Raw genomic sequence first — 24,286 nt, forward strand, 5'->3', positions numbered from 1 at the left:
AGGAGGGCTCTTGAAAAATATATATTTTTTATCATTTGTGGACATAGTTCTGAATGACACAAAAAATTTTGTCACTGATTAAGAAAAAAAGTTGTTAAGTTACGAAAAGTACATTTAGGTCGGGTGTGTGCGAAGAAATTTATTCCTAGAGGGAGAGGAAGTATTTCTAAGGAGATCCAGGTTTTTCAAATTCATCCAAATGCAGATGAACTTACCTTAAGTTGCATTTCCCGCTTAAAATATTTTAGTAAGCTTTGGTCCACCTTGAATCCAAAAATGTTGTGGGAGCTAAGCCTTCTTCTTGTTTCTTTATCATAGATTGGCTTTGAACTCCGTAATAATCAACGTCTAAAAAATTCGAAAATGTTAGGTCCCAATGAACAATCTTTCTAAAAAAAATTCTGACACGTTTCTTAATTGAAAGTCTCAAAATATGCTATCTCTCTTTAAAAATATTTTTACTCCTTATTTTTTTAATCCATTTTGTTATTTTTAAATGGCTTTGTTATTTTTGTTCAAAGAATTGAACCTAACCCAACCTGTGTTGTTATTCTCAAAAGTGCAATTTTCGAGTAATGTGATAGTAAGAACGATTTAATTATTTTTTAATCTATAAACATGTCATGGAAATACTTTACTAACAATTGGAAAATTACATCACTCCACTGTATTTTCCTTTATAGTGGCTGTCTAACTATATGCATAAAAACAAATTTTTTGTGATCCAAACTATCAGAAAAGAGAGAGTCCTGAGCCAAATTGTGTGATCCATCGCCCTTGAAGATGAGCATTTTCTACGATTCATTCTATCGCAAGTCATTCTACGCAGTAGAGATGGGAACTTTTTTTTATCCTCAAAAGCACATCGCAATCAAATGATACATTAGCAGAAATATTGTTAGACAAAGTATCAAAGCCATTCCGCCTAAGTTTGAAAGTGTGTGTCGACTCTTGCTTTTAAGTCGGAAAATCCTCGAACAATGAAACATAGAAGCCTACCAATGCATGGACCGTAAAAGTTAACCGTCTAAAATTTCTTGGGGAAAATATTCTTGGCAGCAGTTACCTCTTTAGAAAATTTCAAGAGAATCTAGGCATTTTCGTGCGTAAATTATTTCACATATTCCTCTGATAAATCCTTTCATTATACCCAACAGGGCCAAAGTATTTATTTCATAAGGTTTGAATAGATTGAAGCACATTCATGCAGAGGCCGGAGAAGGGGCAGTGCCTCCGGATATCGTCATTCTAAAATAGTTTTAACAGTGTTGTTCGGTTTAAGACTTATATTCATAAGTCATTGGGTCAAAAGATTTTGAACTAATTTTCTTATGAATAGCTTGCCACCTTAAAGTCATTACTTTGCAAATGGTTTTGATTTACAAAAACAATAAGTTTTAAGACACTGACTCCCTAAAAATAACTTCTCAAAAATTGCCAAAAATTTTTTTGCTAATTGGCCTGATACTCATATCCTAAAATTCTTGGCCCAAGCAGTTAACAAAGCACAAGCAGTAAATTAAAGCAAATTAAACAAATAAATAAAAATGTTGGTTTCCCTGAGAAAGGGAATTGCAAAACCAACAAAGTTTTTTTGAAAAGGCCAGAAACTTACATCCATAAGTTTCTGGGTCACGGTCGCCCCAATGTATACAAAATAGGCAAGGGTCAAGGACCCCTGTGAAATGGGCCAAGATAATTTTTCATCACCTTATAGTTCTAATACATCATGAAAAAAATGGGTTCTCTGAAAGTGAGGCCTGATAATGGGCCAAAAGACTTGTTCGTTCTGAAGAGCTTTAAAATTGCAACTGTCACTGAGCCACGTATGCTCATATACATAATTGGTTCAGAAGCATGAACTCTAAAGAATATGGTTGAAAAAATTGCAAAAAAAAGTTTCTGATTATATTGGATCTTATATTCTCATTTCGTTTAGCCATGAACAAGAACAAAATTAGAAGTAGCATTAGTCCCTCCAAACATGGGTTGCATAGAAGTAGCAAAAGGCATTTTTATCCTGGCGGCTTGAAGTTTAAATTCGTAAGTTTCTGGGCCGAGTCGACCAAAATGTGGAAAAAATAATTATATTGGGGACACTGAAACTTTCAAAATCGGAACCAAAAATGAGCTGGGCATTTTTTATCAGCTTCAACTTATATCTGATAGGTATTCGGATAAGGTGGCTCAAACACAAAAGAAGTAAGAAGAAATGTTTAATTTGCCTGAAAACTGGGCCCAAAACAGGTCCAATGTTTTCCTAAGTAGCTACACGTTTACAATTGTAGGTCCCCGGGCCAAGGAAAAGCTCACGTTAGAGCATGGGTTCTGTGAAATCGGCACAAACCCTGTTTTTTTCAGGTTACATTGGCACAATATCTATTAAACAGCGGGTGGCCAGTGTTAACCCCCCCCCGGTATTACATCCCACGGAAAATACCTCCCAGAAAATAACCCCCATAGAAAATGACCCCGAGGAAAACACCCCCTCAAGATACTTCTTCGGAAAAAAATTCCCCGGAAAATAACACCCCAACGTGGCTGGTTTGCTCTTTTATTCCTTCGGACTTAAAAAAAAAAGACTAGAACTCTCAATTTCTGATCAAATGAGAACAATCTGAAGTTTATGCGACAATGAGGTGGAGGTGTGGACGAGAAAGGGGTAGTACCCCTCCTATACAGAATAAATTCTGCTCATTTTCGCGTTTAATGTTTCTCTTTACTTTCTTAATAACAGTGTAGACCAGAAATATTCCGAGAATCGTAAGTGAATAGATATCAATTTTACATTTTGAGGTATTTTTTTATCTGCTTGTGTGCCTCCCCCATTTCAAAGAATATACCCCCTCAAACAAAAATCCTGGTTATGGGCCTGGGGACTATACATCAATCTCTACCTCACTCTCCCCTCGTCTCTCCCTTAGAACTAATTCTGTGTTTTTATAGTGTCTCAATGAGAGCTTGGACATTTTGTTATTAAAATAAACTCTTTTAGGTATCTCCCTCCCTCCCTAACTACGAAAAAAGACGGAGAACGCCATTGTAGAAGTTTAAGTGCCTTTTCAAGTTTTTTAATTTGTCAATCAAATAGTTCGTTACGACGGAATGTAAGTAAGGAGCAACATGGCTCAATAGTAGCCAATACTCTAAAATCTGGAATTTTGATATTAATAGATATACCAAAAGATATGACTTATTATGCAGATTCATGTCTTTAGCGTTATCCAACAAAAGCTAAGAGTCAGGAGAAATTTTCCTGGTTTTTGGAAAATTGGAGAAGGAATCTCAGCGACATTCCCGTAAGGTTTTTTTTGTATAAATTAATTTTAAAAAACTTTTACCTCAAAAGTAATTTTTCAAAAAAAGTAAAGAGCTCAATTAAAACAGAAATGAGTAGAAATAAATTTAAATAATTTTCCAAACGTAAAACTTCCACAAGCCACCATCAATAAATAAAAGAAACCCAAAACAAACAGAAATTATAATAAATAGCTGAGTCAAACTCAAAACGAGCAAAACTTACCAGGAGTAGGGATGACAACCACCACGCTTTCTCAAAACCAGAAAATGATATGCACTTTACTGAAAACAAAATATACTTCAAATGATTTCACTTTTTTACTTTAATAAATAAAGAAGTATTAAGACTTTAAGAAATAAATATCAGTATATTTGTAATAAACTGACAATCCACCGTTATAAGCCAACTATGCTTTTGCTATGCTCTTAAAATTTTTGGTGCCATATGTTTTTAGCTTAATTTTGATCATTTTTTGCCTATTTTTTTTTCTTCTTCTTTATATTTGACGCCCACTACTGCCAAAAATTTTAGCACTTCTCAACGAGCACTCAACCTTAGCACTTCTCAACGAAACTAAAAAAAAAAAAAAAAAAAAAAAAAAAAATGCACCACTCAAATAAAATTCTCAAACTGTGAAAACTCTTTTTTCCGCGGAAGAACTTTTTGAGGGTGGGTATTTTCTTTTTTTTTTGGAGAGGAAGTAAATGACTAGAGCCAGAACAGCGGACCAAAAAGACCCCAGTGAAAAAAAGACTGAAACAATTGTTTACCAAAAATTTGGCCGAATTATAGGTCAAAAGTTTTTTTTCCCTAACAAAGCTTTGTCTGTGGTTTCTGAGCCAATAAGACAGACTGATTTTATCAATGTTTTATTTTGATAACGAGAGTAAAACAAAAATTATTTTTGAAGTTATCAAACAGTTCGTGGTAACGAACTGTAGTAAGGAGCGACCCGGCTCAATAGTAACCAAAACTCTAAAAAATGGAATTTTGATATCAATAGCTGCATCAAAAGAATAGCATTTTAATGCTGATATTAAATATATAAGTTTCATCAAGTTTAGTCTTACCCATCAAAAGTTACGAGCCTGAGAAAATTTACCTTATTTTAGGAAATAGGGGGAAACACCCCCTAAAAGCTATAGAATCTTAACGAAAATCACATCATCAGATTCAGCGTATCAGAGAACCCTATTGTAGAAGATTCAAGCTCCTATCTACGAAAATGTGGAATTTTGTATTTTTTTGCCAGAAGGCAGATCACGGATGCGTGTTTATTTGTTTGTTTGTTTTTTTTTCCAGGGGTGATCGTATCGACCCAGTGGTCCTATAATGTTGCGAGATGGCTCATTCTAACGGAAATGAAAAGTTCTAGTGCCCTTTCTGAGTGACCAAAAAAATTGGAGGGCACCTAGGCCCCCTCCCACGCTAAATATTTTCCCAAAATCAACGGATCAAAATTCTGAGATAGCCATTTTGTTCAGCGTAGTTGAAAAACCTTATAACTATGTCTTTGAGGACGACTTACTCCCCAACAGTCCCCGTGGGAGGGGCTACAGGTTGCAAACTATGACCAGTGCTTACATATAGTAATGGTTATTGGGAAGTGTACAGACGTTTTCAGGGGGATTTTTTTGGTTGGGGGATGGGCTGAGAAGAGCGGGATATGTTGGGGGAACTTTCCATCGAGGAATTTGTCATGGGGGAAGAAAATTTTCATGAAGGGAGCGCAGGATTTTCTAGCATTATTAAAAAAAAGAAACAATGAAAAAATAAATATGAAAAAGTTTTTCCAACTGGAAGTAAGGAGCGGCATCAAAACTTATAACGAACAGAAGTTATTACGCATATGAGGGGCTCACCTCCTCCTAATACCTCGCTCTTTACGCTAAAGTATTTTTAGTAATTTCAAATATTTATTCTGTGACTTTTGTGATTCAGGGGTCACTCTTAATGAGTTGGGACAAAATTTAAGCTTTAGTGTAAAGAGCGAGCTACTGACACAGGCGAACCTCCTCATATATGTAATAAAAACATGAGAATACAAAAGTTTGTTACGTAAGCTAATTTATAAGTTACGCATATTTTTTACTAATAAAAACTTTCGTAAAAAATTGAAATTTCTAGTTGCCTTTTTAAGTAACCAAAAAAACGGAGGGCAACTAGGCTTCCTCCACCGCTCTTTTTTTCTCAAAATCATTCGATCAAAACTATGAGAAAGCCATTTAGCTCAAAAAAATAAATTTACAAATTTCGTTTTAATTTTTCCTATGCGGAGAGCCAAAATCAAAACATACATTGATTCAAAAACGTTTAGAAATTAAATAAAAAAACAAGTTTTTTAACTGAAAGTAAGGAGCCACATTAAAACTTAAAACGAACGGAAATTACTTCGCAAATGTCGCTCCTTACTTTTAGTTAAAAAACTTGTTTTTTTTTTATTTCTGAAAGTTTTTGAATCAATGCATGTTTTGATTTTGGCTCTCCGTATATGAATAATTAAAACGAAATTTGAATATTTATTTTTTTGGCTAAATGGCTTCCTAATAGTCTCGATCAAATGAGTTTGACTATTTAAAAAGGCAACTAGAATTTTTAATTTCTTACGAAGGTTTTTACTAGTAGAAGATATACGTAACTTACGAATTAGCTTACGTAACGAACTTCTGTATTTGCATGTTTTTATTACGTAAATGAGGGGGTTCATCGCAATTTCTTAAGAATGACCCCTGAATCACAAAGGCCATAGAATAAATATTTAAAATTACTAAAAATACTTTAGCGTAAAGAGCAAGGTATTAGGAGGAAGTGAACCCCTTATATGCGTGATAATTTCTGTTTTTTAAGTTTTAATGGTGCCCCTTACTTTCAGTCGAAAAAATCTTTTTTATATTTAATTTTTCATTGTTTTTTTTAAAGCACTGGTCAAAGTTTGTAACTTGTAGCCCCTCCCACGGGGACTTGGGGGAGTAAATAGTCCCCAAAGACACAGTTATAAGGTTTGTCGACTATGTTGAATAAAATGGCTATATCAGAATTTTGATCTGGTGACTTTGGGAAAATAATTAGCGTGGGAGGGGGCCTAGGTACCCTCCATTTTTTTGGTCACTTAAGGGCACTAAAACCTTTCATTTCTGTTAGAATGAGCCCTCTTACAACATTCTAGAACGACTGGGTCGATACGATCACCCCTTGGAAAAGAAACCCAAACAAACAAACAAATAAACACGCATCCGTGATCTGGCTTGTGGCAAAAAATACAAAATTCCTCATTTTTATAGATAGGAGCCTGAAACTTCTACAATAGGGTTCTCTGATACGCTGAATCTGTTGGTGTGATTTTCGTTAAGATTCTATGACTTTTAGGGGATGTTTCTCTCTATTTTCTAAAATGGCAAATTTTCTCAGGCTCTTAATTTTTGATGGGTAAGACTAAACTTGATGAAACTTTTATAGTTGAAATTAGCATTAAATTGCGATTCTTTTGATGTAGCTACTGGTATCAAAATTCCGTTTTTTAGAGTTTTGGTTTCTATTGAGCCGGGTCGCTCCTTACAGTTCGTTACCATGAACTGTTTGATTACGGAGTGCGTAACAATGTGCTAAAGAAAGAAACACATGGTCGCATGGGAATATTTCAATGAAAACCGGTAATTTTTCATAAGGCAAATAGTGATTTCATATGGCATGTTCAATCTGAAATCGTGCTCTGCATTATAAAATGGTCAAGAAGGTAGTATACTAAGGGACAGTCTTTTTTGCTTCTTAAAAATGGTACTAGAGATTTGGAACAAATCGTTTTAGCGAGCATTCTTTCTAGTTTCTGAAGCTACTGGTACAGTAGAACTATCCGTGGAAATGGGCACAAAAATAGTTCTTTTGAAAATACATCATCAGTGACTTTTTAGACAAGTGAACAAGCCTAGCCAGTTGGTGCACTAGCCAAACACTGCTTAACATAAATTTAAAGTTAAATTAATCTAAACTTATCCATTTCGGCAAATCCGACATGAGTTGACTAAACTTAATCGAATTATCCCATAACACGATCCCTTCTCCGGTTACTTAAAAAGCACAGTTCAGCTTTTAATCTTTGTTTAACTGAGTGTTCTCACGAAATTCTGCAACTATTACATCTATATGGTCATCTCTAGAAAAAAAAAAAAAAAAAAACAACAAACATATAGAGAATGATCCATTGCTAAAAAATTATAAGACCCACAGAGAGGTTTGAAGTTTCTGAATTTGATTGTACAATTTTCATCGAGATTGTGCACCTTTTAGGGGGTGTTTTTTCCTTTTTTTCTAAAATTGAAGAAATTTTCCCTGCCTTGTTGCCTTTTTCGGGCATTTTTAAGATTTCAGAATAGTTTCGAACGTCAGCTGAAACGAATTCAGAAACAGCCACTGACATTTTTAAAACCAATCAGTTTAAAACCGAACATTGAATGCAGTAAAGGTCAAATTTGGTTGTCGTTTACTCTATACGGTAGTCAATGGATGTGAAAAGCCCATTTTGTATAGATTATGGATGGGTTTTCATAGTTTCATTATAGGAACTTTTTTCCAGTACTATCTAATTTGAAAAGTCTTTATTGTACTAGTTAAATTTCTTATTGGCTTGTGTTCTTTTTCAGAGCTATTGGCGGAGACAACCCCTTTTACAGCAATATCGACAGTATGCCGGACATTCGACCTCGGAGGAAATCAATCCCTCTTGTTTCGGAGCTTGTAAGTAACTCCCACGAGGAATTTTGTAGCTAATCATTGTTATTAACCCACCAATTGCCATTCTAGATCAAAGTGAGAAAAGTGGGGTAAGAAAAAATTCATGAAAACTCGGCTAAGTATTTTCTAACATGAGTTGGGTTATAAATTTGGAAGAAAATAGAGATATTGGAAGAAAATAGATTTTGGAAAAAAAATTAATTCATTCAAGACATTGGAAGGTGATGGTATTCTCCATCCTAGACTTCATACTTTCCAATACAAGGGCTTGCTTACTTTGATCGTATAAATTTATGTAATAAAAACAAAATTAATTAGCCAAGTGTTTAATTTCTTCAGGCTGATATGCATGGTGAGTTTGATTATATAAACTTCTAAAAAATTTGACTTTGGAAAGAAAATATTTAGAGAAAATATAAAATTTTTGTGTAAATAAACTTTGAGACTACGTGGTTAATATATTTAATTTAGAAAATGAAATCTGGTAATGAGAAAACAAGTAAGAATCTTGAAATTTGAATACCTTGCACTTAGCAATTTACGGTATTTCATTCTGGCATATTTAGCCAAAATCCATTAGCAGTTTTTAAGCTACTGATTATCTCATGATGAGTGCTTGAGATTTGAATCAAACAGTTAAAGGTAAAGAACTGTCAGTTAGGAGCGGCTTGGGCTAATAATAACCGAAACTCTAAAATTCAAAATTTTGATAATAAATTAATACGTAAAAAATCTGCTTTTTATGCTGATTCTAAATGTTTAAAATTTACGTCTGGAACAGAGGAAAGTTAAACTGAGAAAATGAAAAAGTAGTGTGCTAGTAATCAATTTACAGTTCCACAATTACAATTACAATCAATACAATTATTAACACATAATTAACATATATATTATTAACATATAATATCTCTTTAAACGAATAATAATTATTTATTTATCTATTTATGCAAGTATTCATTTTTTTCTCGATAACGGCTTATTTTTGTGGAAAAACTGGCATTCTGGGATTATCTGGCCTAAAAAATTGATCTATGTATGTAAAAAGTTTGAGAAAATTCACTAAGAGTCTTAATTTATGGAAAAAGGATTAATATCAGTGACATCATATTCATGAATATATTCGAATAGCGCACATACGTTATATTTGCTTCAATAGTGGGTGTAGTGTCTGTGAGGCAGGCACAATTACAAAAAAAAAATGATTGACGTCATATTTATGAGCACATTTCCAGAGAATAAATTACAGCATAGCCGCCAATCCCTAGGAGTGAAAGTATCATTTTTATATCTATGACGCATTCGACATTACGAAAGGAATATTGTTAAAGGATTATACAGTTCAAAGACAAGCGACAACAAGAATTAAAACTACAGCAAGCTAAAAGTTGAAGTAGTGATGGATATCTATGTCCAGCTACTGCGCCCGGGTACTTGTAGCAAACCTACGAGAGCCTTTCCTCAGGGCCTTTTCCAAGACGCAGATGTTATTGTTTAAATATGGAAATTCAAACGATCTTGTCAATGACAGTTGTTTTTGCAGTGGATGCTATAGGTTTCTTAGCAAATTTAAATGAGGATTATGGAGGACTCAGCAAATACTTTCATGCCCTTTTCAAGTGTACTCATCAAGCTGCTAATCAACTGGGGAGCCCCCGCATATAAAAAATTGAACTTTGTACCACCTCAAGATGTTAAAGATGTTAGTCTAATGTTTACTTTTGTAAATTTAAACGAGCTTGTCAGTGGCGTCTAATGTCTAGTTTTGTGGACGACCTAGTATTGCCTGTCAACGATACCAGTTTTACTAGGATTTTACCCAAGCCTTTGTTTATATGCAGGGTTTTATGCTTCACTACACAAGTGTCTCAAGGATACAAATGCCTAGGTGTATTATCCTGTTAAAAGGCTTACGCAAGGTTTGTTTTGGTTCAAGAACCTTTGTAATTGGATCAGAACAGGTTTTGACTTCTCCATGACGCAGGTACTACTTTCTATTTGGCAAATAGCGCTCAGATGACTTTCGCGTGACCTACACGGGACTTGTTTACTTCCAGTTGACAGTATAAGCTATTACAAACAAGAATTTAACCCCCGCATTAATGTATATTAAGGATGTCATGGGATGAGGGTGAGTCATAGCATGTTAGTGTCCCAACCATTCAATATGACATATGCATTCAAAATATTTACTAATGTTTTTACTTTCTGTCTCACTCTTTCCCTCACCCAACTCTCTCTCTGAATCTCTCCTTCCATGACATATTTTTTGTCTTATTTGGTTTAACAAGTCAGTGATTTAAAGTAAATATTTGAAAAATTTTATTTGCGTCAAATAAAGACCAACTACTTCTGGAGTGTTGTGCTTAAATACCGTGAATACACTCTTGCAACAATATACCCTTTGTTTGAAAAAACACTCAACTATGTGAAATAGTTGATTAGATGCAAAGCGACTTTTACAACAAAAAATTGCTCGTTTTTTTCTCATTCCTTTGTTTTAAGTGTCCGACTTTTTTCCAAAATATAGCAATATCAAAGCGGAATAACTTTGTTCTTTTTATTTCTTTGTTTCAACCAGAGTCGTTAGACTTTTTGTACTAAATATAGCAATACCAAAGCGGAATTTTTTTTTCTCCTTCTTTTGCTCCATCTAGGGTTGTTCGACTTTTTTCCCAAAAATAGCAAGGCAAAAGTGAATTGCTTTGTTTCTTTTCTCATTCTTTTGTTTCACCAGAATTGTTCAATTTTTTCCGAAAAATAACGATTCCAGGGTTGTTCAACTTTTTCAAAAAAAAAAAAAAAATAGAAATTGCAAAAGTAAACTGCTTTGCTTCCGTTCTTATTCTTTTGTTTCAACTACGGTTGTTCGACTTTTCTCCAAAATAGCAATACCAAAGCAGAATTTGTTTTGTTTCTTTTCTCATTCTTTTGCTTCAACCAAGGTTGTTCGATTTTTTCCAAAAATAGCAAAACCAAAGCGGAATTTGTTTTGTTTCTTTTCTCATTATTTTGTTTCAACCAAGGCTGTTCGATTTTTTCCAAAAATAGCAATACCAAAGCGGAATTTGTTTTGATTCTTTTCTCTTTTTTTATTTGAATTAGCGTTGTTCGGCTTATTTCACGGGATTTGGAGAAAGGACTTTTGATCCTCCATACCCCACAGCATTCCAGATCCCCAACATCGGTCAACCTTCAGAGGGGTCCTTTTTACCATTCCAGAGCCCCCCGAAAAACAACTGTTAATACATCACGTGCTAGTGATGAATTCAGAGAGAGAACCTATGATCTTCCATGCCTCCACCATTCCAGAGACCCCAAACGGGCTAACCTTTGTAAGGCTCCATGTCCCCTTCCAGGGAGCACCCCCCCCAGTTTAAATTGCAAAAACTTCTGTTACAAGCAGAAGATGAACCCAACCTAGATTAAAATCCACCTTACTGTCATCTATAACCATCATTCAACTTTCGAAAAACAACGCATTTGATCGACTTCTAGGAGTAGAGTAGCCCGAACAGTAAAGTGGTAAGGTTGTGGACGAACTGGTAAGAGCCAGAAGTTAGAGCCACCTTTTATGAACTTTTACATAGAAGAGAAAAAACGTACACTTCAGTTCTCCCCAAAGAAGAGGAAAAACGTTACACTTCTCTCCTGAATTTCCCCGAAGAAGAAAACAAAAGTTGCACTTCTGTACTGAACTTTCCCAACGAAGAGAAAAAATTGCACTTCAGTTCTGTATTTTTTTATCAAAGAAGAGAAAAAAGTTACACTTCTGTTCAGTATTTTTTCAGAGAAGAGAAAACAGTTCAACTTTTGTTCTGAATTTTACCAAAGAAAAGAAAAACAAGTTCAACTTCTCTTTTGTATTTTTCAAAAGAAGAAAAAACTACTGCTACTACTAATAACTCACTGCATCACCAAGCCGCCTGAGGCCAACACAGCTACGCAAAATCCTCCTCCAGCCTAATCTATTTAAAGCTTCCCTCTTAACACCCTCCAGGAAGTTCCCATTTCCTTTAAATCTTTATTTATGACATCCTCCCAACCTAGACAAGGACGACCTGCTTTCCCTGTAGCCCCAGACGGTTGGCCAAAAAGGACAATCTTCAGTAATCTGTCATCCTTCATCCATAGAACGTGGCCTAGCCATCTCAACCTTTCTTTCATTATAGCCCTAGAAAGCGGGATTGAACCACATTTTTCATACAACCTACTGTTTGAAATACGGTCAGTCAGCCGGGTACCCAGAACAATCCGTAGGCAATTTCTCTGGAAAACATCTAGTAAATTTTCATCTGCTTTTCAGAGTGCCCATGCTTCAGAGCCATATTTGACCACCGTCATCACTGTAGCTTCTAATATTCTAATCTTGGTTTGCAGACTTATCTTTCTATTCTTCCAAACTTTTTTTTACCTGTGAAAAAAAAACCTGAGCTTTAGCCATTCTACTATTAACATCTTCACTGCTCCCACCATCTTCACTAATAATACTACCAAGGTAACTGAAGCTCCCGACCCATAAATCTTTTCGTTACCTAATGTCACCTGTTCATCTTCACTTATTCCTAGCCTCAGTGACTTAGTCTTCTTAACAGTAATTTTCAAGCCTATTTTAGCACCCTGAACTCGCAAAACCTCTAAAAGATCATTGATTTTGCTCACACTTTCATCTAATATGCTTAAATCATCAGCATAATCTAAGTCCAGGAGCTTTTTTCCTCCCCATGTGATTCCATGGTCTCCAATTGCCTTTCCTGTGCTCCTTAAGACGAAGCCCATCAAAATGATCCATATAAAGGGGGATAGAACACAACCCTTCTTAACTCCTGATTTAATACAAAACCAGTTGCTTACCTCATTTCCTACCTTTACCGCAGCAGTACTATTCTCGTACATAGCACAAATAACTTTAATGTATTTTTCTGGTATACCATATAACGATAAGACCTTTGTTAACGCTCTTCTATCAACATAATCGAAAGCTTGCTCATAATCGATAGAACTGAGGACCAATGGTGTTTTACAACGAAGGGACTTCGTTGTAACAGGGAGTGAAAACTCGGTCGACACATCCTCTACCTTTTCTAAAACCGCATTGTTCTTCCCTTAAAACTTTGTCTACAGCATCTCTCAGTCTAAGAAGTATCATATTACTCAGTAATTTGCTACCTACAGAGAAAAGACTAATGCCTCGATAATTACGACACTCAGTCTTGTCACCTTTCTTATACAGTGGTTTAATTAAGGTTTTCCTAAAATCATTGGGTACTTCCCCTTTTTCAAAAATAATGTTAATGATCTTCAGTAGCTTATTCCTAACCTCAGAGCCACCATATTTAAGAAAATCATTTACCACACTATTAGCACCTGGGGCCTTATTATTTTTTAATCCTTTTAGTACTGTCGCTAATTCTTCCTCGCTAAACAAATCTTCCTTCACATCCAAGGTATCACAAACTTTTTCATTTTCATCTATATCTTTTCCAGCAACTGTATCTCGGTTTAGCACATTCTCAAAATGTGCCACCCATCTTTCTTTAATTTTTTCCTTATCACTAATTGTGGCCCCATTTCTATCTTTAACTGGGAGTAGTCCAGATTGGCTATTCCCTTTCAATTTATTAACATGCCAGTATAATATTTTACTATTATGCCGTCTTGCAGCATCTTCCAGACCCTGAGCAATTTTATCCATGGCCTCCACTTCACATCTTCTTAGTTCATATTTTAATGCTTTCTCCACTTTCTTTACATTTTTTTTGTTTTAATACGACGTATCACTCAAATAATTCTTATACAGACCCCTTCTACTCTCGATTAAACCTAAGGCTTTTTCACTAATATTCCTTGTTGCAGTCTTAGCACTCTTCCCTAGGACACCATCAGCAACTTCACAATTTGTTTTTCTGAAATTATTCCATCCATCTTCCACATTGTCAAATTTTAAACTCTCAAGTTTAGTATTCAACTGTTCCTGGAAGTTTTTTTCTCAGATTTTCATCCTGGAGTCTACCAAAATTCATAGCTTTCCGGGAGGGAGTTACCCTTCCGAAATTTTAACTTTAAATTAACCTTAGACACTATTAGATGGTGATCTTTACTTTTAACATCAATAACAGCACTCCTATACACCCTAGTATCTTGTATTAATCCTGCTAGTCTTCTGTTTACAAGAACATAATCAATAAGGTTTGCTGTTTTACCATCACTTGAATACCATGTCAACGTTTGAGCAATTTTGTGACCAAACACTGTATTGGTTATAACTAGGTTGTTATGCCCGCAAAATTGCAAAAGCCTATAGCCATTACTATTTTCTTTTCCTACCCCAAATTTACAAAAGAGTTAAAGTTCAGTTCGAAATTTTACTCAAGAAGAGAAAAAAATTCAACTTCTCTGCTGAATTTCTCTAAAGGAGAGAAAAAAGTCCAACCACTGTCCTGAATTCTCCCAAAGAAGAGAAACAAGTTACAGTTCTGTCTGAATTCTCCCAAAAGAAGAGAAAAAGCTCCATTTCAGTTCTGAATTTTCCCATAGAAGAGACAAATTTTAAGCTTCTGTTCTGAATTTTCCCAGAGAAGGGGAAAAAGTTCAAGTACTTGAGCCTGAAACAGGTGGATAAGATTTTTACCAAAGTCTTAGAGCGATGAACTGGATTTGATTCCAAGATCACACACGCATAACAAATTTTTGTATTCAAAAGCTAGAGACGCGTCAATTAGAATTTTGAATCAGGGACATTTGATCAAGATTTTTTCCCAAGTCAAAAATGAGCAAACTGAATTGTTTTTAAAGTGAGAGAAATGTCAGTTGGAATTTTTAGGAGTCTTTTTTTTTACCAAAGTCTGAGACATATGAACAGGGTGTTTTCATCCAAAAATAAAAGTTTCTTTAAAATACTTGTCGACAACAAATGCTTAACGTCAATTAGAATTTTCAGGAGTTTTTGTTTTACCAGAGTCTGAGATGTATGAACAGCAGTTTTTGGAACTGAAGTGCGACTTTTTCTTTTCTTCTGGAAAATTAGAGTTGAAGTGAAACTTTTTTATCTTCTGTTGAAAAATTTAAAAACAAAGTTGACCTTTTTTCGCTTCTTTTGGGGAAAATCAGAACAGAAGTGTAACTTATGTCTCTTCTTCGAAAAAATCCAGAACAAAAACGTAGCTTTTTTTCTCCTCGTTGAAAAACCTCAGAACCGAAGTGCAACTTTTTTCTCTTCTGTGGAAAATTTCAGAACCAAGCTTGAACTTTTTGCTTTGTTTTAGGGAAAATTAGTAAAGAAGTGTGACCTTTTTCTTTTCTTTCGAAAATTCAGAATGGGTATTCAACTTTTTTTCTCATCTTTGGAAAAATTTAAGACAGAAGTATAACTTTATCCTCTTCTTTGGGAAGATTCAAAACTAGTATTAATTTTTTTTGTTCTACGGAAAACTTAAGAACAAAATTTGAAATTTTTCTCTTCTATCAAAAAGTTCAGTGCAGAACTTGAACTTTTATTTTTTTTTCTCTTCTTTGAAAAAATTCAGATCAGAACAGAACTTGAACTTTTTTCTATGCTTTGGAGAAACTCAGGACAGAAGGTTATGTTTTTTCTCTTCCTTAGGAAACTCGGGACTAAAGTTAAATTTTTTTCTTTTCTTTGGAAAAACCTTACAATGGTAATATAACTTTTTTCTCTTCTATGGAAAAATTCTGAACTAAAATGTAACATGTTCTGTTCTATGGAAACATTTAGAATAGAGGATTCTAACTTCTGGCTCTTACCAGTTCTTTCACAGTCTTCCCAGTTTACTCTTCAGGCTACTCTAATCCTATAAGACAATCAAATACGTGGTTTCTCGAAAGTTGAATGGTGCCATCTTTTCTACTATGGTTACTACTGACAGCATAATTGAATTTTAATCAATATTGAATTTTCTCTACTGCTTGCAACATAAGCGGTTGAAATTGACATTGGGGGGCTCCCTGCAGGGGAACTTGAATTCTTTTGAATGTTTGGTCTTGTGGGGGGGGGGCTCTGGGCAGGGAGGCATGGAGGATCATAGGCTACCTTTCCGAATCCCTCACTAGCACATAATTTATTGATATTAGGGAGAAATCGGGGTTCTGAAGTAATACATGGAACTCCTCTGAAGGATGTCCCGTGTGGGGGATTTGGGTTGGTGTTCAGAATGGAGTATCACAAGTTCCTTCTTAAAAATCCTTTGGAAAAAAGTCTTGGCTGAAACAAAAGAATGAGAAAAGAAACAAAACAAATTGTATATTGGTATTGCTATTTTTGGAAAAAAGTTTAAAAACCTTGGCTGAAACAAAAGAATGAGAAAAGAAACGAAATAAATTCCGCTTCAGCGTTGCTATTTTTTAAAAAAAAGTCGAACAACCCGGGTTGAAACAAAAGAATGAGAAAAGAAACAAAACAAATTGTATATTGGTATTGCTATTTTTGGAAAAAAGTTTAAAAACCTTGGCTGAAACAAAAGAATGAGAAAAGAAACGAAACAAATTCCGCTTCAGCGTTGCTATTTTTTAAAAAAAAGTCGAACAACCCGGGTTGAAACAAAAGAATGAGAAAGGAAAAAACAATTCTACTATGGTATTGCTATTTAAAAAAAAAAGCTGAACCACCCTGGTTCAAGCAAGAGAATAAGCAAAGAAACAAAACAAACTTTATTTTGGTATTGATATTTTTGGAAAAATTTAGAACAACCGTGGTTGAAAAGAAAAGTTTGGGAAAAGAAACGAGACAAATTCCGCTTTTGGTATTGGTGTTTTCGGAGAAAAAATTCGACCAACCCTAGTCAAAACAAAAGAATAAGAAAGGAACAAAGTAATTCCATTCTGGTATTGCTATTTTTGGTGAAAAAGTCAAACAACCTTGGTTGAAGCAAAAGAAGGAGAAAATATTTTTGGGAGAAAAAGTTTAGCAGCCCTGGCTGAAACAAAAGAATGAGAAATGAAACAAAGCAATTCCGCTTTGGTATTCCTACTTTTTCGAAAAATAATCGAATGAACCCTGATTGAAACATAAGAATGAGAAAGAAACAAAGCAATTCTGCTTTGTTATTGCTATGGTAATAATAAACTATGATGAAGAAGAAGTATATACATTCTGATTACTTTGGTCAGCAATAGTTACAAAGAGTCAAAAACAAAAGTAAAGAACAAAGAAACATACGGTTGAAAGATAAGCGGTAACAAGAATTTAAACTATTCAAGAATATAACAAAGAAATATGCGGCAAGAAGATATTCTACAGCGAAAACAAGGAAATATGTGGTTAAAAGATAAGCGGTTGTGAGATTTACAAGTACTTGTGAGAAAGCGAGTATCAGAACATGTCAAAAATAAAGTGAAAGCAAAGAATTGTGCGATTAGAAGACAAAATCCTCCAACATTCTATGTGTTACCAGGGGAGTCCTGCATTTTTCCTAGGAAAGAGTAGCAAGCAAAGCTGACTCATAATGAGGTTGTTACTTACAACCTGAGTCAATTATACAAGCCCACTATATGCTGACTTCCGGGACCCGGCTTTGAAATCGGCTACATAGTTTGTTTTTTTTAACTAGTAATTTGACATTTTTAGCCACTAGAACGATCTAAAAAGGTCACAGCTTTAAGAAAGAATCTGTAATTTTCCAATGATGGTTGTGACGAACCTCTGGTGAGCAAAAGAATAAGAACAGAAACAAAGCGAATTCTGTTTTCGGAGCAAGCAAAAATGATTCATTTGGAGGTTGCTACTTACAACGTGAATATATACAAGCCTACTACATGGTGAATGCTGGAGCCCGGCTTTGAAATCGGCTACAAGTTTTTTTCTTAACAAGCAAATTGACATTTTTGGCCACTAAAACGATCTAAAAAGGTCACAGCTTTAAGGAGGAATCTATACTTTCCGATGATGGTTGTAACAAACCTACGGTGAGCAAAAGATTAAAAGAAAAAAAACAAAGCGAATTCTGCTTTGGTATTGCTATGTCTAAAGTAATGATAAACGATACTGAAGAACAATAATATACAGTCAGAATACTTCGGTCAGTAATAGTTACATGGGATCAAATACAAAAGTAAAGAACAAAGAAAGATTTGGTTGGAAGATAAGCGGCAGCAAGAATTAAAACTACTCAAAAAAACATATAAATACCCGGTGAAAATGCACACCAGAGCGAGAACAAGGAAATATGCGGTCAAAAGATAAGTGGCTGTGAGATTTTCAAGCAATCACGAGAAAGCAAGCATCAGAACATGTCGAAATCGGTGTGAAAACAAAGATTTTTGCTATTAGAAGACAAAATTCTCCAACGTTCTGTATTTTCCCTGGGGAGACCTCCATTTTCCCTAAGAAAGAGTGGCAAGCAAAGCTGCTTCGTTTGGAGGTTGCTACTTACAGCGTGAATCAACATACACAAGCCAACTACATGCAGACTGCCGGGGCCTGAGTTTGAAATTGGCTACATTTTTTTCTTAACTGGCATACTGACATTTTTGGCCATTAAAACGATCTATAAAGGTTACAGCTTTAAGAAAGAATTTTTAATTTCCCGATGATGGTTGGGTCGAATCTATGGTGAGGCCCTGACATCAAGAAGAGGTTCATATTGTCTGTGGTTACAATATAAAAGACAATGAGAGTCAATATATACGAGTCAATCGCGTGGCCATGCCAGGGCACACCCTCCAAATCGGCTACATAATTTGTTTTCTTCTTAAAATTGGCAAACTGACATTTCTGGTCACAAGAGCAATCTAAGTAGGTCAGAATTTTATGAAAAAATTTGTGCTTTTCCCCGGGTAGCTGTACCAAACCTGTGGTTACCTGTCCTGACATCAAGAAAATGCTCAAGAAAATCAAGAAAAGGCATTGTATGCGGATATATATATATATATATATATATATATATATATATATATATATATATATATATATATATATATATATATATATATATATATATATATATATATATATATATATATATATATATATATATATGAGAGAAAAGGCATAGTAAAAGCAACTTACAACTTAAAAAGTAAAATACAAACATTTTCGGCTATTTTGTGTGATAAGACATCTGTTTCTGTCTTAAATTAGAGTAATACTTTAGCTATTGTTAAGAAAAGTGTGAAAATGATGATGTAAAAAATAGGGTCGGTTTCTACATCTTTCAAAATCCTGTTCTACATGTGAAATTTACGAGTGTTGATTCTATTACACTTTTGCTGAATAAAAACGACTGAATTTGATGCAAGATACAATTTTTTTTCTAGTTCTATTGTCATTTTAAAGTGGGTTTTTTCTCCTGAACTTGGGTGTTTACAGGTAAAAAAAATATTGAGATGGATACATTTCTCCTAACAGGAGTTTTCTTAATGCAAAATTTGGCTGTGAATTAAAACAATCTTTATTTTATTCTTGCTCCAACAGTTTCTGTGTCATTGTTTTTCATCTAGTTCTTTCTTTGTAGCATAAGAAACACTGACAGTTCCAGAAAATCCGGATATCTGTTTTATAATAACGTGCTTTTTAAAAATATCAGATAATATTTTATTATACCAAGCATATGAATTGTCTTAATAGGGATTTTTAAACGAAAATTAGATTATTTCCATTATTTATTATAAAGGTTGCTGGCCTAACTTAATATTTTACATGGTGGGGTTAGCTATACATTCCACATCGTGCAGTGCTGGATTTCAGTGTATTTTTATTTGTCACTATCTTTTGCCACTAGAAATTTCCTGTGTGTTTAAATTCTGGTACTGTCTTAAGGTGTGTGCCATTGGAGCTTTCTTTCATAAGTTTGTATCCTTTTTTTTTGTCTGAGTATTCTTTTATCTTAACATTCTATTTTTCTTTCATTCTCCTTCTGGATAGGTGCTCAAGGTATAACTTTTTTCTTCCTTGCTTTAATTTTTCGCTAGAATAGTTACAACCTTTGTTTGGCCAAGTTTTTTATATCATTTTATTGAATGCTATATCCCCACTTTATTAGTCTGCTTAGGAGATATTCTTAACTTTTTTGCTTGAAAATCTTTCCGTACACGTAGCTATTCAAGGTTTAATTGCAACTGACCCTTCGTTCAACCGAACCCCCGTGTTGTTCAACCCCATGCAACTCATCCCTCATGTAATTGAACCCTCTTGCAACAGTACCCTTTTCAAGTCAACTCCATTCAACTGAACCTTCACACGACTCAACCCCCTTGCAACTGAATCCATGTTTAACTGAAATCCGTAAAAGTTAACCCTACTACTACTTGACCCCCGTTTAACTGATCTTTTGTGCAACCCATCCTTTTTTAACTTAATCTTTGTGCAACTCCACCCCCGGGCAACTCAGTGCCCATTCAGCTTAACCCCATTCAACTGAGCCTGATGCAACTTAACCTTTATTAAAGTCTCTATTTTGTATAATTATTGTAGATTCATATACAATAGAATAAAAATGACTTGCCTTTAGATAAAGCTATGAGCTGATGGAAGTAAAAAGCACAACTACACATTGGCCATGGCAAAATTGCCATTTTCTCACAAGGGAATTGGGAGGTGGTTAATCACCCCCATGCCTACCATATTTGAAAGTTGTTTAAACGTGTCTCTTTTGATGTTTTATCCTTTCGGTAATGCGCCCTGACGCATACCACAAGCTTAACTTTAAAGGTGGGCTCTACCTCATCTTTGATGAAAGAGGATTAAAGATTGCTTCATATATCTCGCTTGGGATTTTATAAAAAAAAAGCTCAAAACTTTAGAACATATTGATAGTTATTAATGGCTAAAATGAGCGTCATAAAAAATTTCCAAAAGACCTAAGCAAAATCGAAGAAAAGGATAAATCTACCGCGAATGCTCATAGTTTGTAACAACACCAAATCCAAAAAATAACTGAATCGGGCCATGAATTTGGCAATGAATTTGGCATTTAAGAAAGTTTATTGTTGGTTGAAAAAAATACTGAGTAATAGAAGTTTAGAAACAGCGGAAGGAGTGAGATGTGAATTTGAGCTTCTAATAAGCGTTAGTTCAAACTTTTTCTTAGACCATCGGTTGAATTGAGTCAAACAGGGCTGGATTTAAACGGGTGTCTTGTTACATCAGTGTTAAGATTAATGGGTGTTGAGTTAAACTGGGGGTCAGTTGAACAAGAGTTCAGTTAAATGTGGATGAATTTTATGGGGGTTCAAAATAGCCAGGGCTCAGCCAAATGGGGTTAAGATGGACGGTGGTTCAGGTAAATAGGGTTCAGTTACACAAGGCTGAGTTACACGAGGGTTTAGTTAAACACACACTGCTAAAAAACGGGAAAAAATTTTCAAAACAAGTTTTGAAGTAAAAAATGATGTATATTTCTTAATTTTAAGCTGTAAAATCAGATTTCTATTAGGTTTTTGTACCTTTATTATGTCTTTATCAATGAAAATCAATACAGAGTATAGGCCAAAATATTATGTAAAGGACGTTTACACAAGTTCCTTGAAACCTTGATTGGTAGGCCAAACATATCGAAAATCTCCTGTAAAATTTATCCCTTTTGGCGCATTGATCTAAGTGCCTCCTTTTATATAAAACAGTCAAGAAGAATAATCAAGCTATTAAGAAATAGCCAAGAATGAAGGTGTTAACCACATTTCCCCTCTCTCTGTCTCTTTTTTTCTCTCTCTCTCTCTCTCTTAAACTATCCCATCTCTCTTTCTCTCTCTTTCTCTCTTTGGCTCTATTCTCTTTTCTTTCTGTTTAATATCTCCTATGTATATTATATGTGGGACATGGGGCATTTGCTAGGTATCCAAAAATCATCCCTTAAAGTGGAGCTGCGGCTTTTCATATATATATATATATATATATATATATATATATATATATATATATATATATATATATATATATATATATATATATATATATATATATATATATATATATATAAATATATATATACATATACATATATATATATATATATATATATATATATATATATATATATATATATATATATATATATATATATATATATATATATATATATATATATATATATATAAAAATATATATATATATATAAATACATATATATATATATATATATATATATATATATATATATATATATATATATATATATATATATATATATATATATATGTTATCCCGTTAAAATTGCATGTTCTATTTATCTTAGTAGTATTTTTTAATTTAAGAGGTACTTAGCTCCATTTTGCTAGCATTTTAGTATTATGTTACTTAAAAAAAAAACCATTAAATGTTTTTGAGCTATTAAACATAAACATAGTTAATGTTTTAATCATATTATTTGAACGAAGCTGAAATTTAAATAAACTTTTCCATTACAACCAAAATAAGTTTCAGAAAAAAATTCGACTGCATGTTTCTTGCTTGTTTGCTGTGGTTTATCCTTTTAAATTTTCTTTTTAAGCAACACTTATGCTTCACTCAACAAAGAAGACAACTACCACAAGAGCTTATTTGTGCTTCAAAATAAGAATAATATTCGTACATAGTTGGTTTATCAAACAACTTCAATAAGAAAGAAACTAAACTATAATAATGTAACACCCGAATAAAGTTTTGTAAAAGCCATAAACGAAAAAAGTACATGTTTGTGGAAAGTCTTTGTGGAAAATCAGAAATAATGTATCAAAGTTCTTATTGTACTATTTTTGTGTACAAACTCATGATTATGATGTTTCTCTGCTATGTTCTATTTGAAAGAAAAAAAGTACCAAGGGTATCAGAACAGGAACATTTTTTACTCCTCAGCCCATTTTAGATCTAAAATTACTTTATAACCGCAAGGCAAATATTTTTGTTTGGTTCTTTAAAATCATGAGATTTTTGAAACGGTGCCACATTTTTGTCAATATTGAACCGTAAAATTGAATAATAAAAACTAATTAGTTGAATTTGTCAGCCTTTTTTTTGTAAAATTTCAATCGTTAACAGTACATTCATTCCCTAAGACCAAACACGGTTAAAAATTCAAAGGAAAGCTCCACCTTTTTGAGTTCTTTGGAGAGTTTTAGGGACGGGACCAGCTTAAATTAGAAATAGTCTTTTTCCCAATTTGACCATCTGGGGGGGTGAATGAGGGGCCGGTTAATTCGGAAAAATAGAAAAAATGAAGTATTTTTAACTTATGATTGGGTGATGGGATCTTAATGAAATTTGATGTTTGGAAGAATTTCGTGTCTCAGAGCTGTTATTTTAAATCCCGAACGGATCTGGTGACATTGGGGGGGGGGGGGTTAGGAGAAGGAAACCTAAAATCTTGGAAAATACTTAGAGTGGAGGGATCGGGATGAAACTTGGTGGGGAAAATAAGCACAATTCCTAGATACATGATTGACATAACCAGAATGGATCCACTCTCTTTGGGGTAGTTGGGGGAGGGTTAATTCTGAAAAATTAGAAAAAACGAGGTGTTTTTAACTTACGAACGGGTGATCGGATCTCAATGAAATTTGATGTTTAGAAGGCTATCGTGTCTTAGAGCTCTTATTTTAAATCCCGAACGGATCTGATGACACTGGGTGGAGTTGGAGGAGGGAAACCTAAAATATTGGAAAACACTTAGAGTGGAGGGATCGGGATGAAACTTGATGGGAAAAATAAGCACAAGTCCCAGATACATGATTGACATAATCGGAACGGATCCACTCTCTTTGGGGTAGCTAGGGGGGGGGGGGGGGTAATTCTGAAAAATTAGAAAAAATGAGGTATTTTTAACTTACGAACGGGTGATCGGATCTCAATGAAAATTGATGTTTAGAAGGACATCGTGTCCTAGAGCTCTTATTTTAAATCCCGACCGGATCTGGTTACATTGGGAGGGGAGATTCGGGAGGGGAAACCTAAAACTTGGAAAACACAGTGGAGGGATCGGGATGAAACTTGGTGGGAAAAATAAACACAAGTCCTAGATACATGATTGACATAAACGGAACGGATCTGCTCTCTTTGGGGTAGTCGGGGGGGGGGGGTATTTCTGAAAAATTAGAAAAAATGAGGTATTTTCACTTACGAACAGGTGATCGGATCTCAATTAAATTTGATATTTAGAAGGATATCGTGTCTCAGAGCTCTTATTTTAAATCCCGACCGGATCTGGTGACATTTGGGGGGAGTTGGGAGGGGGAGACCTAAAACTTGGAAAACACTTAGAGTGGAGGGATCGGGATGAAACTTGGTGGAAAAAATAATCACGAGTCCTAGATACATGATTGATAACCGGAACG

The 24,286-nt window shown here is 34.4% G+C and overlaps 1 protein-coding gene across 4 annotated transcripts in view; it reads left to right on the forward strand.

The window, feature by feature from the left end:
* The window catches only part of LOC136031216 (protein unc-13 homolog B-like), a 467,059-nt gene that overhangs the window by 152,534 nt on the left and 290,239 nt on the right, over positions 1-24,286 (forward strand). For all 4 annotated transcript variants that reach the window (XM_065710597.1, XM_065710594.1, XM_065710595.1 and 1 more), the window contains one exon: positions 7,939-8,032. In XM_065710597.1, coding sequence (XP_065566669.1) covers positions 7,939-8,032 — 94 coding nt within the window. The remainder of the gene's footprint in view (positions 1-7,938; positions 8,033-24,286) is intronic.

This window comes from Artemia franciscana, chromosome 9 (assembly GCF_032884065.1).
Source record: "Artemia franciscana chromosome 9, ASM3288406v1, whole genome shotgun sequence".
Taxonomy (NCBI): domain Eukaryota; kingdom Metazoa; phylum Arthropoda; class Branchiopoda; order Anostraca; family Artemiidae; genus Artemia; species Artemia franciscana.